At 35.1% G+C, this 19,782-nt stretch overlaps 2 protein-coding genes across 10 annotated transcripts in view; one reads left to right on the plus strand and one right to left on the minus strand.

The window, feature by feature from the left end:
• Positions 1 to 11,953, minus strand: part of LOC129276552 (uncharacterized) — a 24,390-nt gene extending 12,437 nt beyond the window's left edge. Inside the window, exons 1-6 of one of the 2 annotated variants that reach the window (XR_010295725.1) lie at positions 11,166 to 11,775; positions 9,640 to 9,804; positions 8,781 to 8,968; positions 2,550 to 2,761; positions 1,820 to 1,916; positions 157 to 288 (exon numbers count right to left, since the gene is read on the minus strand). Coding sequence is in view for 1 of the 2 variants with exons in the window: in XM_054912934.2 (XP_054768909.2) it covers positions 157 to 288; positions 1,820 to 1,916; positions 2,550 to 2,761; positions 8,781 to 8,968; positions 9,640 to 9,804; positions 11,166 to 11,515 (1,144 nt within the window). In the remaining variant the exon portion in view is untranslated. Of the gene's footprint in view, positions 1 to 156; positions 289 to 1,819; positions 1,917 to 2,549; positions 2,762 to 8,780; positions 8,969 to 9,639; positions 9,805 to 11,165 lie in introns of both variants that reach the window. The other variant, XM_054912934.2, reaches the window with a different exon arrangement.
• On the plus strand, positions 11,280 to 19,040 carry LOC129275779 (bifunctional peptidase and arginyl-hydroxylase JMJD5-like). 8 transcript variants are annotated; one of them, XM_064109609.1, is made up of 7 exons: positions 11,280 to 11,369; positions 12,909 to 13,688; positions 14,539 to 14,737; positions 15,067 to 15,187; positions 15,619 to 15,782; positions 16,175 to 16,283; positions 16,553 to 19,040. In XM_064109609.1, the coding sequence occupies exons 2-7, from the start codon at positions 12,941 to 12,943 to the stop codon at positions 16,724 to 16,726; spliced, it is 1,515 nt and encodes a 504-aa protein (XP_063965679.1). In that variant the 5' UTR covers positions 11,280 to 11,369; positions 12,909 to 12,940; the 3' UTR covers positions 16,727 to 19,040. The 8 variants fall into 8 exon arrangements, with proteins under 8 accessions (XP_063965679.1, XP_063965681.1, XP_063965676.1 ...); XM_064109611.1 differs by lacking the exon at positions 11,280 to 11,369 and adding an exon at positions 11,650 to 11,734; XM_064109606.1 differs by lacking the exon at positions 11,280 to 11,369 and adding an exon at positions 11,651 to 11,947 and having other exon boundaries at positions 12,901 to 13,688.
• The last annotated feature ends 742 nt before the right edge of the window (positions 19,041 to 19,782 follow it).

The raw sequence follows: 19,782 nt of genomic DNA on the forward strand, positions 1-19,782 counted from the left end.
ACCCATTTAACACCTGGGTGGAGAGTGGCAAAGTGTGGATTAACGCCTTGCCAAAGGACGCTAGGCCATGGTGGGATTCGAACACACGACCCTCTGATTACAAGGCGAGAGTCAGAACCGCTACACCACGACGCTTCCACACGGTGGAGACCTCACCTGAAATGAATTCAGCCACCTTCTGTGTAGGTGTCCACATCTTGCCTTGGACATAGCTTTCAATAGGAAATCCTGCAATCCATTGGACGTTATCACTGTCAAGATCAAGACTGTCATCGTAGTAGAATGTTCCTGATATGGGAGGAAAGGTAGAAGGTTTTTTGACTGATAATAATAATTTTAAATAAACATACAAATAATAACGTAAATAGCTACATATATATATAGCACTTAATAATTTGTGTTTCTAAGAGCTTTATATGCAATTATTATCCACTGCTTAATAACACACCTTATGAAATTAAGGATCGGATCCAAACAAGGGAGCAAGATATGCCACACCCCTTTATTTCAAGAATCACCACAGCAATAAGCTAAATCTAAGAAAATTGTCTTTTTGCGCCCCTAGCTCTATATTACAATTTGCTGTTTGTGCCACCTCTTTTCCAAAATACTAAATCGATCACTGGTAATTATTCTGCTACTGAGTCAGACCGAGGCACCATTTCACTGCTACTTTGAAGCCTCAGTCACATTTGCTCTAAGGCAGCTGTACGGCGAGTCAAAAAGAGCCGTTTTATTCATTTTTATTCAAACCACCTATATGTAGCTGGTACAAAAAATGTTAAAACAGCTGTTTTTGACTCGCCATAGAGCAAATGTGACTGAGGTTTCAGTAGGAATCACCCAATCAAATTATCATTTGTAATCCTCCATTTTCTGCATTTAAGAAAACAATGGTGTAACAGGAAAATGCTTCATGCGACCAAGCCGATGGCCACAATCAACTTATTAACCCGATGGAGACTGGTCGATTCTGCCAGAACAAAATTTTCTAAAGATCTGGGCCCCATCTTACAAAGAGTTACGTAACTCTATGGAAATCCATCAGTGTCATGATTTTTTATACAGGAAATTTGCAAAATGTCCTTTGTAAACAAAGAAGAAGACACCAAATTGTCAAGAAATCAATGAATTTATGGATATATATTCATATCTAGAATTTTTTTTGAACAAACACGCATTTCATTTGTTGACTTTAAGTTTGCTGGCTTGCTATATTTGCGATTGATTGGATCAATTGCAACACTTTGTAAGATTGGCCCCAGAACCCTCTTTACATGAGCTCAGTCTCCTATGGGTTAATGATCCTAAGATATTTAACTTGGGCAGGGGGCTACTCTAGGCTAAAAATAATATGATTTGAACAGATTAAGAAAAATCAGAAAAACCAAAAACTGAAAATTTGATAAAAATCGGACTAGGAATAACAAAGTTATGGCATTTTGAAGGTATGCATTATTCCGGTGAAACAGTTATAATCATGTCTTCATAAATACTCAATGAGCAATCTGATATCATATCCCCATTTATTCTTTTGTATTTTATTACATGGACAATTCCATAAAATAGGTACATCCGATCCCATATACATGTATGTGGGACCTTCATGAAATTTTCTGTCTCTGATTCCTGGTTATTTCGACAGTCTTTAATGCTGTCAAATGACCATGACTTGGTCAGTTTTTAAAGTGAATTAAAACTTATAAAAGGGGGTCGGATGTACAAAAAGGTTGATTATTTTATGGAATTTCAGATTTGGATTTTTTTGTTCTATCTCTATTCTTATTCCCATCTTTGACTGCGATATGAATATAGTTACCATGCTTTGGAACAAACTCTCTCAGTTTCATCAAATCATCTGCATCGAAGAGTCCATCAAAAATGTAAAGTCGTTTACCTTGGGATGTTGTATAATTCTAGGATTAAAAACAACACAAAAACAAACATAACATTATTATTATTTTTTACAGAAGGTAAGATCACAAAAATCTTGTCTGTACTAAATAATGATACCCCTCCCTTTGAATATACACTAAAAATGTGAAAGCTCTGCTGCTCATTGCATAAAGAGTTACATCTGTTGCAACTTTGCCATTATGGTAACTACCATGGTTACGGGGCTCAGTAGCCAATCACAATCAAGACGATTATCTTTGGAAAATGGCAACTTGTCAATGCTGACAACTTTCATCAAATGGTCCCAAATTTTGGTCACAATTACTGAGAACAATAAAAAAGATATAAATCATAACCACCAGGACGGTGCTAGTCGGCTTCTAATTTACATGAAGATATATATATATATACACATCACAGAAAAGCAAAAATATAAGTGGAATATGAAATAATAAAAAAAAAGGAATGGGCAAAGTAATTTTAGGTCTGTATGCAAGTAGACTGACTAGCTTTTTAAATAGTAATCAAACAGGAGTCTGTTTATAAGAAAATACGAACAACTCTCATGCAACCCAGCCCACTCACCCACCTGCCCCCCCCCAAAAAAAAAAAAAATATTTTTTTAAATTTTAGTAAAAAGAACTGAATCTCACCTTTGTCAAACAGTTTGCAACATCTTCGATAGATTTAACCTTCGACCCTTTCATCTCGGAGAAGAGCGTTTCCCGAGCTTTCGCCTTTTCTTCAAAGTGGAGTTGTCTACGCTGCCTCACTTCGCTCTCTTTCGTTGCGTTCATTGTGAATGACATCTTGAGACTCATCATGCCTTGCTTGAAATCCATGCTTGGAGGTTTCATTATGTAACCTGAATTATATACCAATGTCTTGTCTTTTAAATACTATTTTAAAATCTTGTATCATTGCAAAAAACCCTTTTTTCTATTCATGGTGTAGTGAATTTGCAAGGCATTTAAGGGTGAGAGTCACTTTTTTGGAAAAAATTGCAAAATTAAACATCGTTGAAATTAGATGTAATTAATATGCATGCAATAACAAATTAACATTTTTCTTTATGGATGTAAGCATTGATGTTCAAATAATACAACTGCAAAAGACTAGGGTGATCCAATGTAGCATAAAAGGGAGAAGTCACGTGGGATCATCGCGCGCTTCACTAGCTACGACATTCGTAACCGAATCTACCAATCTAGGAGGATCTTGAGAGGTCTCGAAGGAGACCCCATCTTCATACAGGAGAGCCTGACTAAGTCCAGATCTACTCTGTTTTGGGAAATCAAGTCCAAATACAAAAATAAATATAAAAGTATATGGACTCAAGATGGCCGCATTCGCGTCATAACAAACGATGGTCATCGACATACGCTGACAAAGGAAGCCCACATTCGAAGATTATAATCTACTGGAAGCATCTACAATAGCATCTCTTCAGGGTTTTGGATACAGTGAACTACATATTGTTCATTATAGGTTGTCGCGGTCAAACTACTTTATTTTATAGAAGTCGACCCTGATCTCGGATTTACCTTGTTACCATTGAACTTTTCTTTTTAACAATTAAGCTTGTCTGACGTACTATGCAGGATTATCCTTCACACCCAGGATTATAGTTGATCGCGCGTAAACAATTACTGATTTCAGCTTCTAATCTGATCTTCTCTGAAAGAACACTGACTGTAACGTATTTAATACCTTTTGGGTTTGCCTAATGAAGTGATGAAGTGGTGTTGTTCTATGAACTGTTGAGGAACCATTTTGTAATATTCTAAACGTAGCCGTTTGTTACCACACAGACCTTTGGGTCACTGTTTCGGTTAATTCTTTGGTACTTTTGAACAAACTTTTATGTATATTGTATTTATTTATTCATTTACTTTTTTTATTGTTATTGCATATACTTGTTGGGGTAATGGTACAATTTCCTTGTGTTCTTTGTAACAAAAATGTAAATTCAAATCATAAAGCACTTAAATGCACTACGTGTTGTAAATGGGTACACATATCTTGCGCACGGATTCCAGTTAAGGTGTATAATGATACTTCAATGGTCTTTTTCAACTGGGAGTGTACTATATGTATTTTCAAGCATCTACCATGTTTTATAGAAGAAAGCATTTAAGCATATAATGAAAATGAAAGTAATACACATCATCGTAAAAAGAAAGATAACGTTTGTTTGAAATATGATCAGATGTCTGATAAAGGTATTAAGTTTGTTCACTTGAATGTAGCCAGCCTTCTGAAAAATTACGATGAAATTAAACATATTTTGAATGTAAATGACATACACGTTTTTGCTTTAAACGAGACTAGATTGGATAGCTCCATTGTAGATAGTGAAGTTGAAATACCTCATTACTCTATCATTCGTGCGGACCGTGATAGGAACGGAGGCGGGGTGGCAGTTTATGTGCACGAATCTTTGCATGTTGAGTTGATTAATCATAATTCTCTTTCTGGGTTAGAGGCAATATGTTTACGGATCCACTTAAAAAACACTAAACCGTTATTATTCTTTAATTGGTACAGGCCGCCTAATAGTAGAATTGAGGTATTTCATCAATATGAACAATTTTTAGAATTTGCTTGTAGTTTTGATTGTGACATTATTGTCATGGGTGATATTAACTGCGATATTACGAAAAAAACATTTTATGGAAACACCAAGATCTTTGACCAAATTAATACTGTTTACTCGCTAAAATTTATAAATGACTCTTCATGTACCAGAGTGACAGATTCGTCTTCTACGCTTGTTGACCACATGTTAACTAATAACATGGATAAAGTGAAAGCTCACGGTGTGTTATGTAATGGGATGAGTGATCATTACATTAGTTATTTTATATGGAAATTCCAACAAAAATTATCATCTGGTGAAACTTGTATAAGGTATAGAAAATCCAAAATCCGTCATCAAAACTGGAGGATAATAAAAGATTTTGATGATATTAATGACGCTGTCAATAAGTGGGAAATAATGCTATTAGAAGTTGTTAATAAACATATGCCCTTAAAATCTAAGCGCATTCGTAAAAAATCTTCTCCTTGGATGAATAATGAGATCTTGTCTTTAATGAAAGAAAGAGATAAAGGTAAAAGAAAGGCCAAAACTAAAAACGATAATGATTTATGGAAATTATATAAAACTCTGAAAAATAAGGTCACTTTTGTCATCCGGAAATCTAAACGTAAATATTATTGTGACAAATTATCAAATGTAACAAATAGAAATGACTCTTGGAAAATACTAAAATCCGTTATGGGCAAAAACAACAATTCGTCTAATAGCACTTTTCCCAAAGTAATGTCAGATGAAGTGGCTAATGGTTTTAACAATCACTTTGCTAATGTGGCGTTGGAAATTGCTGATGAGTCAACAAATGTACACCATGATCATGTAGCGTCCACTCTGCATGAAAACTTTAAATTTTCGCCTGTCTCTGAAAACGATGTCTTGAAAGAGGTTCATAATTTGAAGAATACAAAGTCTGTTGGTCTAGATGGTATTTCAGTATATATAATCAAAGAATCAATTCCAGTTTTAATCGAACCTTTTACTTTCTTGATAAATAAATCTTTATGTGATGGTGTTGTGCCTGAGAAATGGAAAGTAGCCAAAATTGTTCCTATTCACAAGAAAGGTGATAAGTTTGAATTTAACAACTATAGACCGATATCGATTCTACCCTGTGTGTCTAAATTAATGGAAAAAATTGTGCAAAAGCAATTGCTTTGTTATATTCAAACTCATTCTTTACTTTCTGCTTTTCAATCTGGATTCCGTCCGAAACACTCTACCATTACTGCTCTTGCTAAGGTAACGGATGACTGGTTTCATTCTATGGACAATGGGCAGTATACAGGGGCTATTTTTATAGACCTTCAAAAGGCTTTCGACCTGGTCGATCATGCAATTCTCCTATCCAAACTTAAAAATATTGGTATATCTGGTGATGAATTGCATTGGTTCAAAAGTTATTTGACTAATAGAAGAATACGTACATCCATTAATGGAATTTTATCTGAAGAAAGGGTCATTTTTAAGGGAGTACCCCAGGGATCTCTCCTTGGACCCTTACTGTTCATGTTATTTATTGATGATATAATTTCTGTATTTAAAGAGTGCACCGTACACCTTTATGCTGACGACACAGTAATATATTTCTCACATAAAGATATTAGAGTTATCGAACTCATCCTTAATAAGGAGCTGGAAAGTCTATCTGTCTGGATGAACAGGAATAATTTGAAAATAAACTATGATAAAACTGTAAGCATGTTGATTGGAACACCTAAAATGCTTAAAAGGTCACAACATTTACAACTAAAAATTGACTGTCATTTACTGACTCAAGTGAATAGCTTTAAGTATCTAGGTGTCTTTGTGGATGAAAACATGAAGTGGGACTATCACGTAAATTATTTATGTAAAAAACTGGGGAGAATGATTGGTTATATTGCACGGCTAAAGCATTTTGTAAATTTGTCAGAATTAAAGTTAATATATAAGTCAATAATTTTACCTCATTTTGATTATGGTGACATTATCTATCAATCTGCAAACAAATCTCTGCCTGACCAACTTCAAAAAATTCAAAATAGAGCTGGAAGAATAATCTTGAAAATTGACCCCTATTCACACACTTCAACCTCTCAAATTCATTCTATTCTTGGTTGGGACACTATTCAAAAGAGACAGTATACTCACTTGATATTATTCATGTATAAGATTTGTAACAACATGTCCACTGAATATATGAAAAATTTGTTTCATACAAAAGATACTCCTTTACCCTCTTAGAAATGAAAATAATATATGTTTACCCAGACCTAGAACCAATAGTTGTAAAAGATCTTTCTCTTACCGAGCTGCATCTGAATTCAACAGAATCCCTTTGTGCGTGCGTAATGTCATCATTTTCAATTCTTTTAAAAATACATTTTTGAAATATATCTGTGCTAAATGAAATTAAACCACTGATTTGTACCGGGGGGAGGGGGGTAGGTGTAGGTTATATGATTTTTCTTTGTTTTTAATGATTTCACTTATATGTCTGATGGTCAACTTTCTTTATTTTATGGTAATCATAGCATTTTTGTAAGTAAACTGGCTCCATGGAAGACCAGCAGCAATGCATTATTGCAGCTGAATATGGACTACCAGCCGTATAATTTACTTTATTTTTTTACCTTTTATTATTGTATCTTAATATTGACCTCATCATATCATGTTATATGTATTTGTATGTACTTTGTATCTGTTATTTTATATACGGAAATAAAACAAACAAACAAACAAATGACATGCGATCAAATATCTTCCATAACTTTCAATGGAAAGAGGACACATCGAGTAGAGGCCACACAGGAGATATACCCCATTTGTTCTTTATTCTAGTACTTAAAAATGTCACCACTTTCCTGATTTACATCATATTTTGGTGATATTTTCAGACAGTGACATGCATATTTCATTATTCTACATTTATTCATATATGGGCTTGTTGTTGGGGATGGTAGCGAACTGTAAGTTCCTTTTTTTTTGGTGCAAAGTATTTTGGGGGGATCATATATTAGCACTTCATATGGCAGTGGGTCGTAAAGTCATGCGTTACTTTATGAACAGCATTACAAAGCACTTCTTGTTAAACATAAATAATCCTCTTTGTGTTCAGAGTACTACCAATGAATTCAAGTCTTTTCTTTTAAGTTCTCTTTATCACTCTAGCGGGTAAAATGGGCATATTTAAACAACATCATATTATTTACATAAGCTTAGTTTTTATAGTTTTCACTTCATATTTCACCTTTCTATAATTTGTGTCAGCAATCTGCATCTTCGTAGATGTCATTTATCAAAGTTGTTTTTTTATGGAATTTTTGTAATGTATATAATCATTAGCGTTTGTCCTATCTTACAGAATGTTATAGTATACAAATAATGAATGTTTATGAGTGCAATGGACACTGGACAGAATATTTCACGAGGTTAAAAAAAAAATCAATTCCACGAGGCATAGCAGAGTTGAATGGATCACTTTTACTGAATGAAGTAGTCTGTTCATTGCACGAATGAAAAAACATTCATTATTTGTTTTATAAGACACCTAAAAAAAAATCCTTTTCATTTTGGATTGAATTTGGTTTGATTTGGAGAAGATTTTGCTATGCAAGCATGGTCTCTGTTGATTGTCACATACATACTGTAGGTTTCACGGGCCTAATTACAACTGGCAGGCAAAAGATATTCATTCGAGCCAACCCATTCTCAATTTTTAAATTTGATATTGCTGATTGACAAAAATGAATGAATATGATTGACAATCTAACACTGGGAGGGAACCTACTGAACTTCCTTTTTTCCAAATTGGAAAGATATATCACTACTTTGGAACTATTTTTTTACTGGCGGAAGAATTAGGGCCATTTTACTCTCTCAAGTGATGAATTCGATCCTGTCAGGTGTAGTCTTCATAAATGCCGATTTATTCTTAAAATTAGCCTGTCGAGGTACCCTTTTCTGGTCAGGTATGGAATGTCAGACATATATCCTGTCCACTGGTAGTAAACATTCAACCCTCGAATTTCCTCCTTATTTTTTAAGAATTTTTTTTTAAGTGCCACTTTAACACACAAATCTATGGGAAATTAATTAGGCATGTGATACCTGCAACACGCTGCAACACCAGTGTGGTGCAAGTGGTCCTGGTGAGCATGCAATGGAAAAATCGTATGGATCCAAAATTACGTCATTGTACGTCATTGTAGAATGATCGATATCAAACTACCCATAAAATGACAAGGATCTATCTAGGTGAGTATATTTTGTGAGAAATTAAAATAAACCAAACTGAAACTCTTACCAACTGAGCTATCCCACACCACTGCTCTGTTATACTTGGGACTAAGAGCCACGAAAGTATCGTTGTTATCTTCGTAAAAGAGAAGTTCACCATAATCATTCTTGCGCCAATAGTGATTGAAATAAAGCACCACGGAATACTCCTTTTCTTCACCCGTATTATCCCTGGTCAATTTAATGTGGTCACCTCTGAAAAAAAATAGAATGCAAAGACAAACAAATTCATGTATTACGTTCAAGACCTTGCTACTCTCATTTCAGTGTTATCGTCAAATGGCTCCATCTTATCTGTCTGAGTAACTTGTAAATATGAACCTGTTCGATATAGAAGATCATTTTCATAAGGATTTATATAATTGTTAAGGCAAAGTTTTAAAGGAACTCTGGAATAGCGTCCCGCACAATTTAAGGCAAGTTTATACAATTGCAGTATTCAAATCTGCATATAAAAAGTACTTATTTAAGTGATAATATCATCATAGCATTTCTGGGGAATAAATAGTGATTAACTTTTAATAATTTAACAACATATATTGGTTATATCGCTTTACCCCGATACATTAACATAATCATAAACAAATTATGAAATACTCAGTATTTTGTCGATAGGGCCTATAGCAGAATTTCGACAATGTCGATCGATAATATTGAAATATCAACCAACACCAAACTTGAAGTTGAAACAGCATTTTCCTGGTTTAAGTCACCAGTCCATTCACTGTCGTTTATTACGTCAGCACTGGTGACTTCTTTCCATTCCCATTGACTTTGTACACAACGAGTGCACACACACGAGAAAGAGGTGACTAATTTCACGATAAGGCCATTGAAACCACCATTGCAGTGTCAGCTTACCATACCTTCTAAATACATTAATGGAGATGCTGAAGATCTTAAGAGTCGTTCTATCAACGCCCATTGTAGATGAGACTAATCCTTTCATGACTGAGATGAAGAGAGAGTTCTCAAATGGTCCAGGATCCAAAGATGCAGACCAAGGACTAGGACCATCTCTGCTGTTGAACCTGAATGTATGTTCAAAGAATTGTTTTAGTTTTAAAAAAAATGTTAATTTAATAATTTTAATGAATAGAGAAAAATCAAACAAGCATAACACTGAAAATTTCATCAAAATTGGATGTAAAATAAGAAAGTTACAACAGTTTAAAGTTTTGCTTATTTTTCACAAAACAGTTATATATGCATAACTCAGAGACATGTAAATGAGAGAGTCGATGATGTCACTCACTATTTCTTTTGTTTTTTATTGTTTGAATTATACAATATTTCAATTTTTGCAGATTTGACAATAAGGACCAACTTGACAGAACCATCAAATGTTAAAACAATGGTAAATACCACATGTTCCTGAAGGGAGAAATAAAACTTTGTTTCATCAGACAACAGGGAGAAAATTTGAATATTTCATAGTTCATATAATAAAATACAAAGAAATAGTGAGTGAGTGATGTCATCACACATCAGTCCCCTCATTTGCATACCGACCAGGAAGTGAATATAACTGTTTTGTGAAATTAAGCGAAAATTTGAAATGTCATAACTTTCTTATTTTACATCTGATTAATTGATGAAATTTTCAGCGTTATGCTTGTTGGATTTTTCTCCTAATTTTATTAAAGTCAACTTTTGGTTGGGGTGGACTTGTCCTTTAAATGAACCGAAAGTCTGAACTCTATTTACATGTTTCTTGAACAAAGAATGGCATATAATGTTACTTATGTAAATATAAAAAATCTACTACAACTTTCAATAACACCACAGAACTACATGTAGGGGAGATCGGGGTTAGTTGGAACGCGGGGTAAGTTGAAACACTGTAATTTTCTTTAACGCCTATCAAATAAATTTATGCAATACTGCCCTCAATTTATTGCTATTATACAACGGTGTTGTATTATTAATAGCAATTAATAAATTGAGGGCAGTATTTATTGCTATTAATAATACAACAGTGTTGTATAATAGCAATAAATTGAGGGCAGTATTGCATAAATTTATTTTACAGGCGTTAAAGAAAATTACAATGTTTCAACTTACTCCGCATCCCAACTAACCCCGATCTCCCCTACCTGTGCAAGATGAGGGAGAAATTAGACAGGAATAACTGTCTTTTATTATACTAGGGATTTATTCAGCAACTTCTGACATTACTGATATCAAACGTAGGTCGTAGTTTAGCAGAACAGCTGACGGTACAGAGACAGATAAGATACATACATGTATATTATATTTCATCCTAACATTTTTAGGATTCTTCTAATTATATGCTTTCACCAAACGCTTGCTGGTTCTACTTCAAGTTGATCATGAAACAGATTATTTGGTCAGTACGTGTCTCAGTGAAAATATAAATTGGCATACTCACTCCCATTCTGCAACCAAGTTTGAATAATCCTGCAATGTTGTCATCAACCGAAAATCCAAAACATCGTCAAAAATTTCGACGGGGCGCCCGTCTAAGGTTTGGTAAGATTTCCTATTTCTCCATTCTCGACACCCAGACGGTCCTGCTAAATTTTTGATCAAACATGACGACGTCTGATCATCTGAAAGAATGACAGGTTCAAATGTAGGTAGAAATCTTTCTGAGTGTATTAGTGAGTCCTGCTCAGATAGGCCACATAACATACAAATTACTGCTGTCAAACTTTCCAACATTCTTAGAAGATTTGCCATCATGAACTGCAAGCACTTTTGCTTCTCTTGCCTGACCATGAACTGCCAAATATTAACTTCCTGTGTACTCGGGCGCTAGGCACGGGTAGCTTTCCGCCGCTCTCTAAGCATGCTCTCGCTCAAAGCTCTCGCTGCATTGATATCTTGCATCCAGCGCGCGCGGGGAATTCCCTTATACCAGTCGATCGATGTTGGGCTAGGGTTAACATGCAACAGGTGGTAGCCTATATGTTACCAGACGTACGTGTACGTTGGGATGTACGTCGTAAGTGTGGTTGTAGTACTACTAGCCTGGGAGTGGTTGTGCACAGGACAGAAAGAGAGAAAGGTTCTCGCAGAAGATTGACTGATATCTCAGCATCATTCTTGGCCTGTTCCAGTTGTATAAAAGGTTGATTTGATCATTGTGAAGTCTTCAACTGATCTGAGCTGAACGAGCCGATGCTAATGACGTGTCTTTGAATTTTGATGATGAGTGCTATTAATTATGTTTATGTATTGTTATTGTAGGGCATTTCAGCTGACTTTGTGTCAGATCAGGGCAGGGGTGTTCCCCGTTTTTTCTTTAGTTCTTAAACAGTACTAACAAGTAACAACTGTCTGGTCTGTGATTAGACCAAAAGCTTCGGTCTCTGTTATGTTGGTTGTTCAGCTGAACTCCGTTGGCTTCACTCACCAAATACAGAGACCGAAGTTCTAGCGCGATCTGTACAGGGGACTCAATGGCCATATGTTTATGTACTTAAGATCGGATAAAACGGGGAAGTGAATTTGCGCGACAGCCGAGGTAAGTCACTGTTTTTGTTCCTTTTAACTTGATTTTTCTCCGTTTTTGGGCAATTAATGCCAAGAGGGAATATTAATTTGCATTTTGGTCGTGTTAATTTTCAAAATTTTTATTCATTAAAGACAAAAATTGAAGAGCCCCGACGGGGGGATTTCGCATTGCAAGTCCCCTAATGGTGGCTGCACGCTAGCGAGCCGTCTGTGTACGAGGAGAATTTAAAAAAAAAAAATGTTAAAAAACTCCTCGAAACAGACGGCTGCCAGCTGTCTAGTCTGTGATATGACTGGGGTCATGTTATTTCCTCAATTCTGAAAATTTAGGTATTGATTAACAGATATTATTACTTAGTTTAATAGCTCTATGGTTTAATACTATAGTTAGGCCTAGTATAATATTAAATATATTTAGTTTTCCATTCCATGTCCAGGCAGTCCAGCCTTAAAATAGTGAAGTGCCCACTATTATTCCAATTTTTGATGACTAGTTAATGAAAATGCGAATTTTACAATTTTTCATAATTAGTGCTCTTGATCTGTTGCTCTGCAATTATTATTCATGCACTTATAACAATAAAAATGACCCTTCAAACGTGTCTTACAAATTCAATATTTTATTTGAGGCTAAATCTGTATTTTACTATCACAGAAAGACATCGACATCAATTCAGGCTTGGAAAGATGATTCTACTTACAGTCCTCCTTCAGCTAATCGCAGTCATCCATGGAGCAGAAGATCTTCCCCAGGGTCACCTCCAGCCGTTTGGTCATCATCGACCACCAGACGTGGTCATTGATGAACTCTATGACTTGCCAGACCCACAGACCTTCTGGGATGAGTACGTGTCTATCGAGAAAGCTGCAATTTTCCGGGGAGCTGCCACTCGCAGTCCCGGCTTCATCCTGTGGACCGAGGAATATCTAAGCAAAGCCTATGGAGACGTTGAGGTTCGACTGGAAGGCAAGCGTGAGAGAAAAAGCGGTATCCCCGTTGGAGAGAAAGGTCTGGGTCGGGATACTGTACGCAACTTCCTCCAGACATTCCGCGAGAAGGACACCTACATTGTCTCACAGCTGCCGGAGCCAATGTACCAAGACTTCTATATCCCACCGAGCATCTCCTGCGGGAACATGCGTAACCGCATCATCGAGATCGACCTATGGATGAGTTCCGGAAACACACATAGTATCATCCACAAAGATGCATTCAACGCCATAAACTGCTTGATGAAGGGCACCAAGTATTGGAAGCTCATTGAGTTCAAGTATGAGAAGTGGCTCTACAAGACGTGGGAACCAAAGAGAGAGCTTGGAGGCAACTCACAGGTTGATGCCCACAGCATTGATCTTCTGAAGTATCCTGACATTGCCAAAGTCAGGTGGTCCAACATCACTATCAATGCAGGAGACTGCTTGTTCTTACCTAAATGTAATTACTTTTACATCTTTTTTCTTGTTATGCCTTGTTGAGTCAATATTATCATGGTATAATTCCTATTTATGTTTAAAGGTTGGGCTAGGTTATGATAAATCTTATTCTTTTTTGTTCGGGTTGAATCAAGTATTCTGTATTTTTGATGGCGCATGTAGCAAGATAAATTTTCCAGAGGTACACATGTTTATGCCTGCAAGGGATAAAATGATCCATTTGCTGTAGCAATCATTTATTAATACATTTCAAAGAAAAACATTCTACCAGGTGGAATATGCAAGAGAGCGACATCTTTCATTTATATTTTCAGAATCAGAGGTTAGGTTTTTTTCTCAAACAGTTTCCTAATGAGTTGTAATATATATCGTGAACCTTCTACCCGTGGTGCAAGCAGTGTGTAATTCACTGATAAGTATTAGCTATGGTTATGACAAGAAGGAGAGGCTTTAGGATAACTGGCATAAAACCAAATGAATTTGGTGTCATATTAACTACCGGTAAATGAAATGAAAACATGCCTGCGAGACATCAGTTAATATCTATTCCTTGAAACACAGAGCGCATATCAGCTGCTCTGCTAATATCATGTTGAGTTTTTGTAGAGCACTAAAGAGAATCTTGAAAAATTGATAATTTTCTTAATGAATTATCAAAATTTCCATTCAGTTATATTTTCTTGAAAGAGTGTGAGATAGTAGAAAGCTTTGAGCACCAAAATCAATACCCTATTTTTAGCCAGGGTAATGTAGGAGTGCCTTGATCACCCAACAATGTCAGTGGATGTGTGCTATGTAAATACTGTATTTTCATAAGAAATTGTTATTCTTTTGTTGTCTAATTCATCCAGCGTATTATCATCAGGTGTCATCGACGGGCGACCCCAATATGGCCGTCTCTGTACTCTTTTCTAGGCTTACCCAGTTTGACGATACAGGATGTGACCAGACTCCTATTGGTTTTACTCCATTGAGTGAGGTTGATGTTCTCTGGAGCTGGCCGGGACATGGAATCATGAGTATGGGTAATTTGGATGTCTGGATGTTAAAGTAAGTTTTCATTTTAAAAGTTTAATCTGTTAAGAAAAAAATTCTTTCCACGTTGTTATATAAATATGTGCCTTAATACTAGTGCATTTAACACTAGCTCGATGGAAAAATATATAGGCTTAAATCAAATGGTGTTGTTTTTTATTTTCATTTCATCTGTATAATGAAAATCTCCATTCATAGATATTTTCCTTCAAAGAATAACAGATCATTGTAAAAAAGTTAATTATTGCTAATTTCAGTACATGTCAGAAAGTTGGAATAATGTATAAAATCATACATAATTATTACCATCATATCATGTTTCTGTGTTTTTTTTGTGTGTGTAGAGCCAATTACATGGAGTTTGCCGAGGAGTATGGTGAAATGACTGAAGAGGTTATGAGAAATGATGTAATGACAACTTTCCCAGAACTAGAGGAGGAAGAAGTCAGGAGAACTGTGCATGAGGTATGTCTAATATACATATTCAAAATATTGTAGGCCTTAATTGTTTCCTGAAAGCTCAGAGATGCCACTTTTCTGCCTATAGTTTGAACTTTACATCTGGTATACTATGTGCATTCCCTTTCTCTGTTTTATAACTTTGCCTGACTTGTTTTGAGGATGTTTTTAACAAGAGATATATTTACAGTACAATTAATTGATAACATCTCATTCATAGACCTACTTTTAATGGGATTGCCCCCCCCCCTTCCATCCAGTGCTTATATGTATGTTGGCACAAAAGGATGACTTTTTGTGAAATTAAACTGTGAAACACTCCATGTCATGAGTCATGCATAACTCACCAATAGCTTTACGAAACATTCCCCTGGATGGAGAGTGGCAAATGTAAGTCTGTACCTGTCATATTCTCCTTCCTATCTCACCTCTTTCAGGCATGGAATGTTATCGACAAGTCGGGCAAGGGTTTCTTGACGACAGACGATATCGATGATCTTGACGTTGATACATGGAGAGAACATTGCATACGTATGACGGGACACGATCCTTCTAATACAGAGGAGTTTGAATTCTACTACATTGATGTTGGATTTATTGAGTAAGTTCATTTAGGCCTCGGTTCAGTACATGAAATTGTGCTGGCCATCTTCGAAGCTTTTCACTTAGTCTGTTGTCATTAAATTTACCTTCCTTGAAATCTTGATTCAGACAAATACTGCAATTTCTACCATTTGTTTTCAAGCGGAATATTATCAATGTTATTATAATTATTTGTTTCTCTAGTGGCACAAATCAATTAAATAAAAAATAAAATTGTGTAGTAATACATGCAGCTGGATTAGACAATAGTTTTGATGGGCCGACTATTATATGACCCCTGGAACGGTATTGGGACTAGATCCGCCAATTAATACATCTACCTAATGTTCTCAAACGATGTCTTATGTCAAAAGCATTATTGTTTCCATGATTTATCTTTCCATGATTTAGGGAGCTTTTGGATGGGCTAATGGATACTTACCCAGAGAAGATTACAAGGTCCATGTTTGTCAAGAAATACATTGGTGCTCTCGGAGGGACAGAAAAATATGCAGATGATGTAAGTCAAAACCTCCCATCTCATTTCCCTGAAAAATAGGGTTGGGTTTGCCCACAAATTTCAATTTCCAAAGGAGAGTGTAAAGGCCCTGTCACGTCGTTCCATGCAAGCCTCGCGGCAATCACCTGCAACTCGCCCGTTTTGAAGGCATAGTGCTTAATATCGACCGTTCCCTCTTTTTTTTAGACACCCTGTAAACCGTTGGGACAGTTATAACAACTATAATCCTTCTACATATTTCCTTTGGTTTGTTTTTAATATTTTCACAGATATTTGATGGGCTAGCTGGAGAATCGAGTGCTTCAGCCACCCCTGAACAGGTCAGAGCCAATATGGACATGGCGTTGAAGAAATGGAAAGAGAATGCCCCTATTGATTCAACTCCAGAGATTGATGACTCCTTTGAAATGAGTGATGTTCATTTGTTAAAAGAAGAACTCTAAAGGGAATCCGGGGCCCATGACACGAAGCTTAGCAGTCATTGTAGAATTTTCTTAACGATTAATTGCATTGACTACAATGTACATTTAATCGTTAAAATCAAGCGAACGATTAATCGCTAACCTTTGTGTTATGGGACCCAGGACTCTTTCTTGTTTGTTAGGTCATTATTTTATCGGTAAATGTATTCTTTTATTCAATTTTTTATTTAAGTTTCTTAAACCTATATTTTGTGTCTGTAGTATGTAAATTTCTGTATGTGTATTTTGGTAAGAAATATTGAACATCATACATGTATATGGGTACTTTGTTAATTTTTTTTAAATTTTTTTAATACATATATGTTTCATATGTAACATTTTTCTATGATTCATTTCTTTTGAGTACATGTTCTAATCTGTAACTTAACTTCTGGGGATGAAACCTTTTTTCTCTCTTTATTTCACATGAATTTTCATGCATCATTTACATGTTAACCCCTTGCCTGATTTGCAAACCAACATTGATTTTATGCCATTGAGTGCGGTGGATGTTCTGTGGAGCCGAGTGAGCTGTTCTGTTCTGGCTACCAACATTTCCCGCAACTCGTCCACAAGGCTTGCATGGAACAATATGAATTTAATTATAAAATTATTTGCTACTTGGCTTTGTCTTTGTCATGAATATGATAACTGGCATTCTTTAAAAATGTGGTATACATATATCTATGCAAAAAGATAAATAGGTAAAGGTAACTCTGCCTAAGTTGAATCCTTTGGGATCACAGAAATATGTTTGACTTGGGAGAAATATGACTTAAAGGTCTTTAACACATGTTTTGCATAAAATAGTATAAAATTGCTTTGTCTTTAAAGTTTACCTGTGTGTACATGCATGTTTGAACTCTGAACTGTCGCAATTATCAGGATTGATCGTATATCATGAGGTCAATTTTAATAAGCAGCGTTTTGATTTTCTTATTTTACATATTGACATAACATTGCGACCATTTGAATACTTCAATAGGTGTCTGCATTATCTGTGAGATGCAACTTTTTTTACCTTGTGCATGAAATTACCACAATGTAATGGTAATAATAATAATGGTGATGTCTTATTGATCACACACACCGTCCAAAGACACTCATGGCGCTAGCCCGGCAACAGTTCCTTTTAATATATATTTAAAAAATACAAATGCAAATGTAAACGTAGTCAACAAAGAGATCTTAAGTTACTAGTACTCCAGGTACAAAGGGTACATAATTTACAAAAAAAGGAGAAAAAGTTCAGTTTTGTATCACCTGCTGGAATTCCTAATGAAACTACTGGGTAATTATTAGTCTTATATTGTGTTATTTGTTTGTGAATTTTATAGTCAATTGGTTCATAGAACAAATGTTTATATATATATGGTGCTTTCATATTTGTTAATATTTTTTATCAGTACTTCCTAATAATCCAGATAATTATCATTTTGTCTTTCTCTTGTTTAATGTTTGGATATAGAGGATTGTTTAAGTACAATTGGCATAATCTGTAAGTGTTGTCTTCTTTCTTTTTCTTTAGAAGGGGGTTTATGGTATTCTTGCATATTTATACCAGGAAATGATTATGAATGATTGATTTTCTATAAGAAGTTTATTATAAATTATTGTATGAGCAGTTTCCATTTCAAATGACAGCTCCTTCCCAAGAAACGCTTTCCGTCTATCGCAACTCACAATGGATAGTGCGATCAATCACTAGTGGTAATAGATCATTTCTTTCTAAAAATTCAACCAATTGACCTACCACTTTTTTCTAATTTGATAAAAACAATTGCTGGTTTGAATCTAATTTCTATTCTTTTTTGTTTTGATACGATGACCAAGTTTTTATTTTGTTTCTCTTCATATTACAAAGAAAATTTATTTATTTAGAAGTTTGATTATAATAACATGTTAACATATATTTTGATTTTACATTATTCTACGTAGGCACCAGCCAATGTGGAGAACCTCTGGACAGAATTTTTAAATTCTTTTAGGTGATCCCCAGCATTGGCTGGTGCTCAATTTATATTTCTCTTGTAATGTTTATATTGAATCTGTTATGTTTGTTATTATCTTTCCTGGAAATACAATAAATAAATGAATATGTCTGAATGCTCATTTATCGCGATCTTAAACACATAGGAGTTATGCTGAAAATTTGTTTACAAACTTAGTTTTCAAATCAATCAATTACAAAACATGCAACTATAAGTTTTGTGTAATATATTGGTTATCAGTACTACAGTTTGGGTATGTAAGGTTCGAAGTTTGTAATTTGAATAAAACATTCTTTTATTCTTTTTTTTTTCAACGTTCTTGATTGTTTTTCTGTGTTGTCGTTGTCTTGTGTGTTCCATAAACAATATGTTGGAGTAGTTAATGCAACTGCTTATTTGTGATGAAATGAGAGAATCTAAATATTATTTATATTCTATTATTAATTTCCTCTACAGTTGATCTTACATACGAGTTGACTTTCACAAGTTGTATATATATATATATATATATATATATATATATGTGTGTGTTTAAAGACTGGGGAGTGTTTCACAAAGATTTAGTGTGAATTAATTTCGCACTTAAAGGGATGGTCCATGCTGGAGATATTTATATTTCAATAGAGTAATATTCACAAAGCAAAATGCTGAAAATTTCATCAAAATCGGATAACAAATAACGAAGTTATTGAATTTTAAAGATTTGCATTATTCCGGTGAAACAGTTCGAGGCATGTCTTTATGAATATTCATTAGATGGGCTGATGATGTCACATCAAATTTTTGGCATTTTGCTCTGTGAATTTTACTCTATTGAAAGAGAAATATATCCAGCCTGGACCATCCCTTTAAGGTCACTTAAATTCAAAGTTGCCTGTGATTTGAAAGGCATGGTGCTAAGATGACACACACTACTGCGTATTAATAAGATTGCTCATTACATAACATTTGTGAGCAAGCATTTAAGCACGACTCAAAGTCCCACTAAATTCTTTGTGAAATACCCCTAGATTGTGCAAAATGCATTATTTAGCTTTGATGTAGCAT

This window comes from Lytechinus pictus, chromosome 14, assembly GCF_037042905.1.
Source record: "Lytechinus pictus isolate F3 Inbred chromosome 14, Lp3.0, whole genome shotgun sequence".
Classification (NCBI taxonomy): Eukaryota; Metazoa; Echinodermata; class Echinoidea; order Temnopleuroida; family Toxopneustidae; genus Lytechinus; species Lytechinus pictus.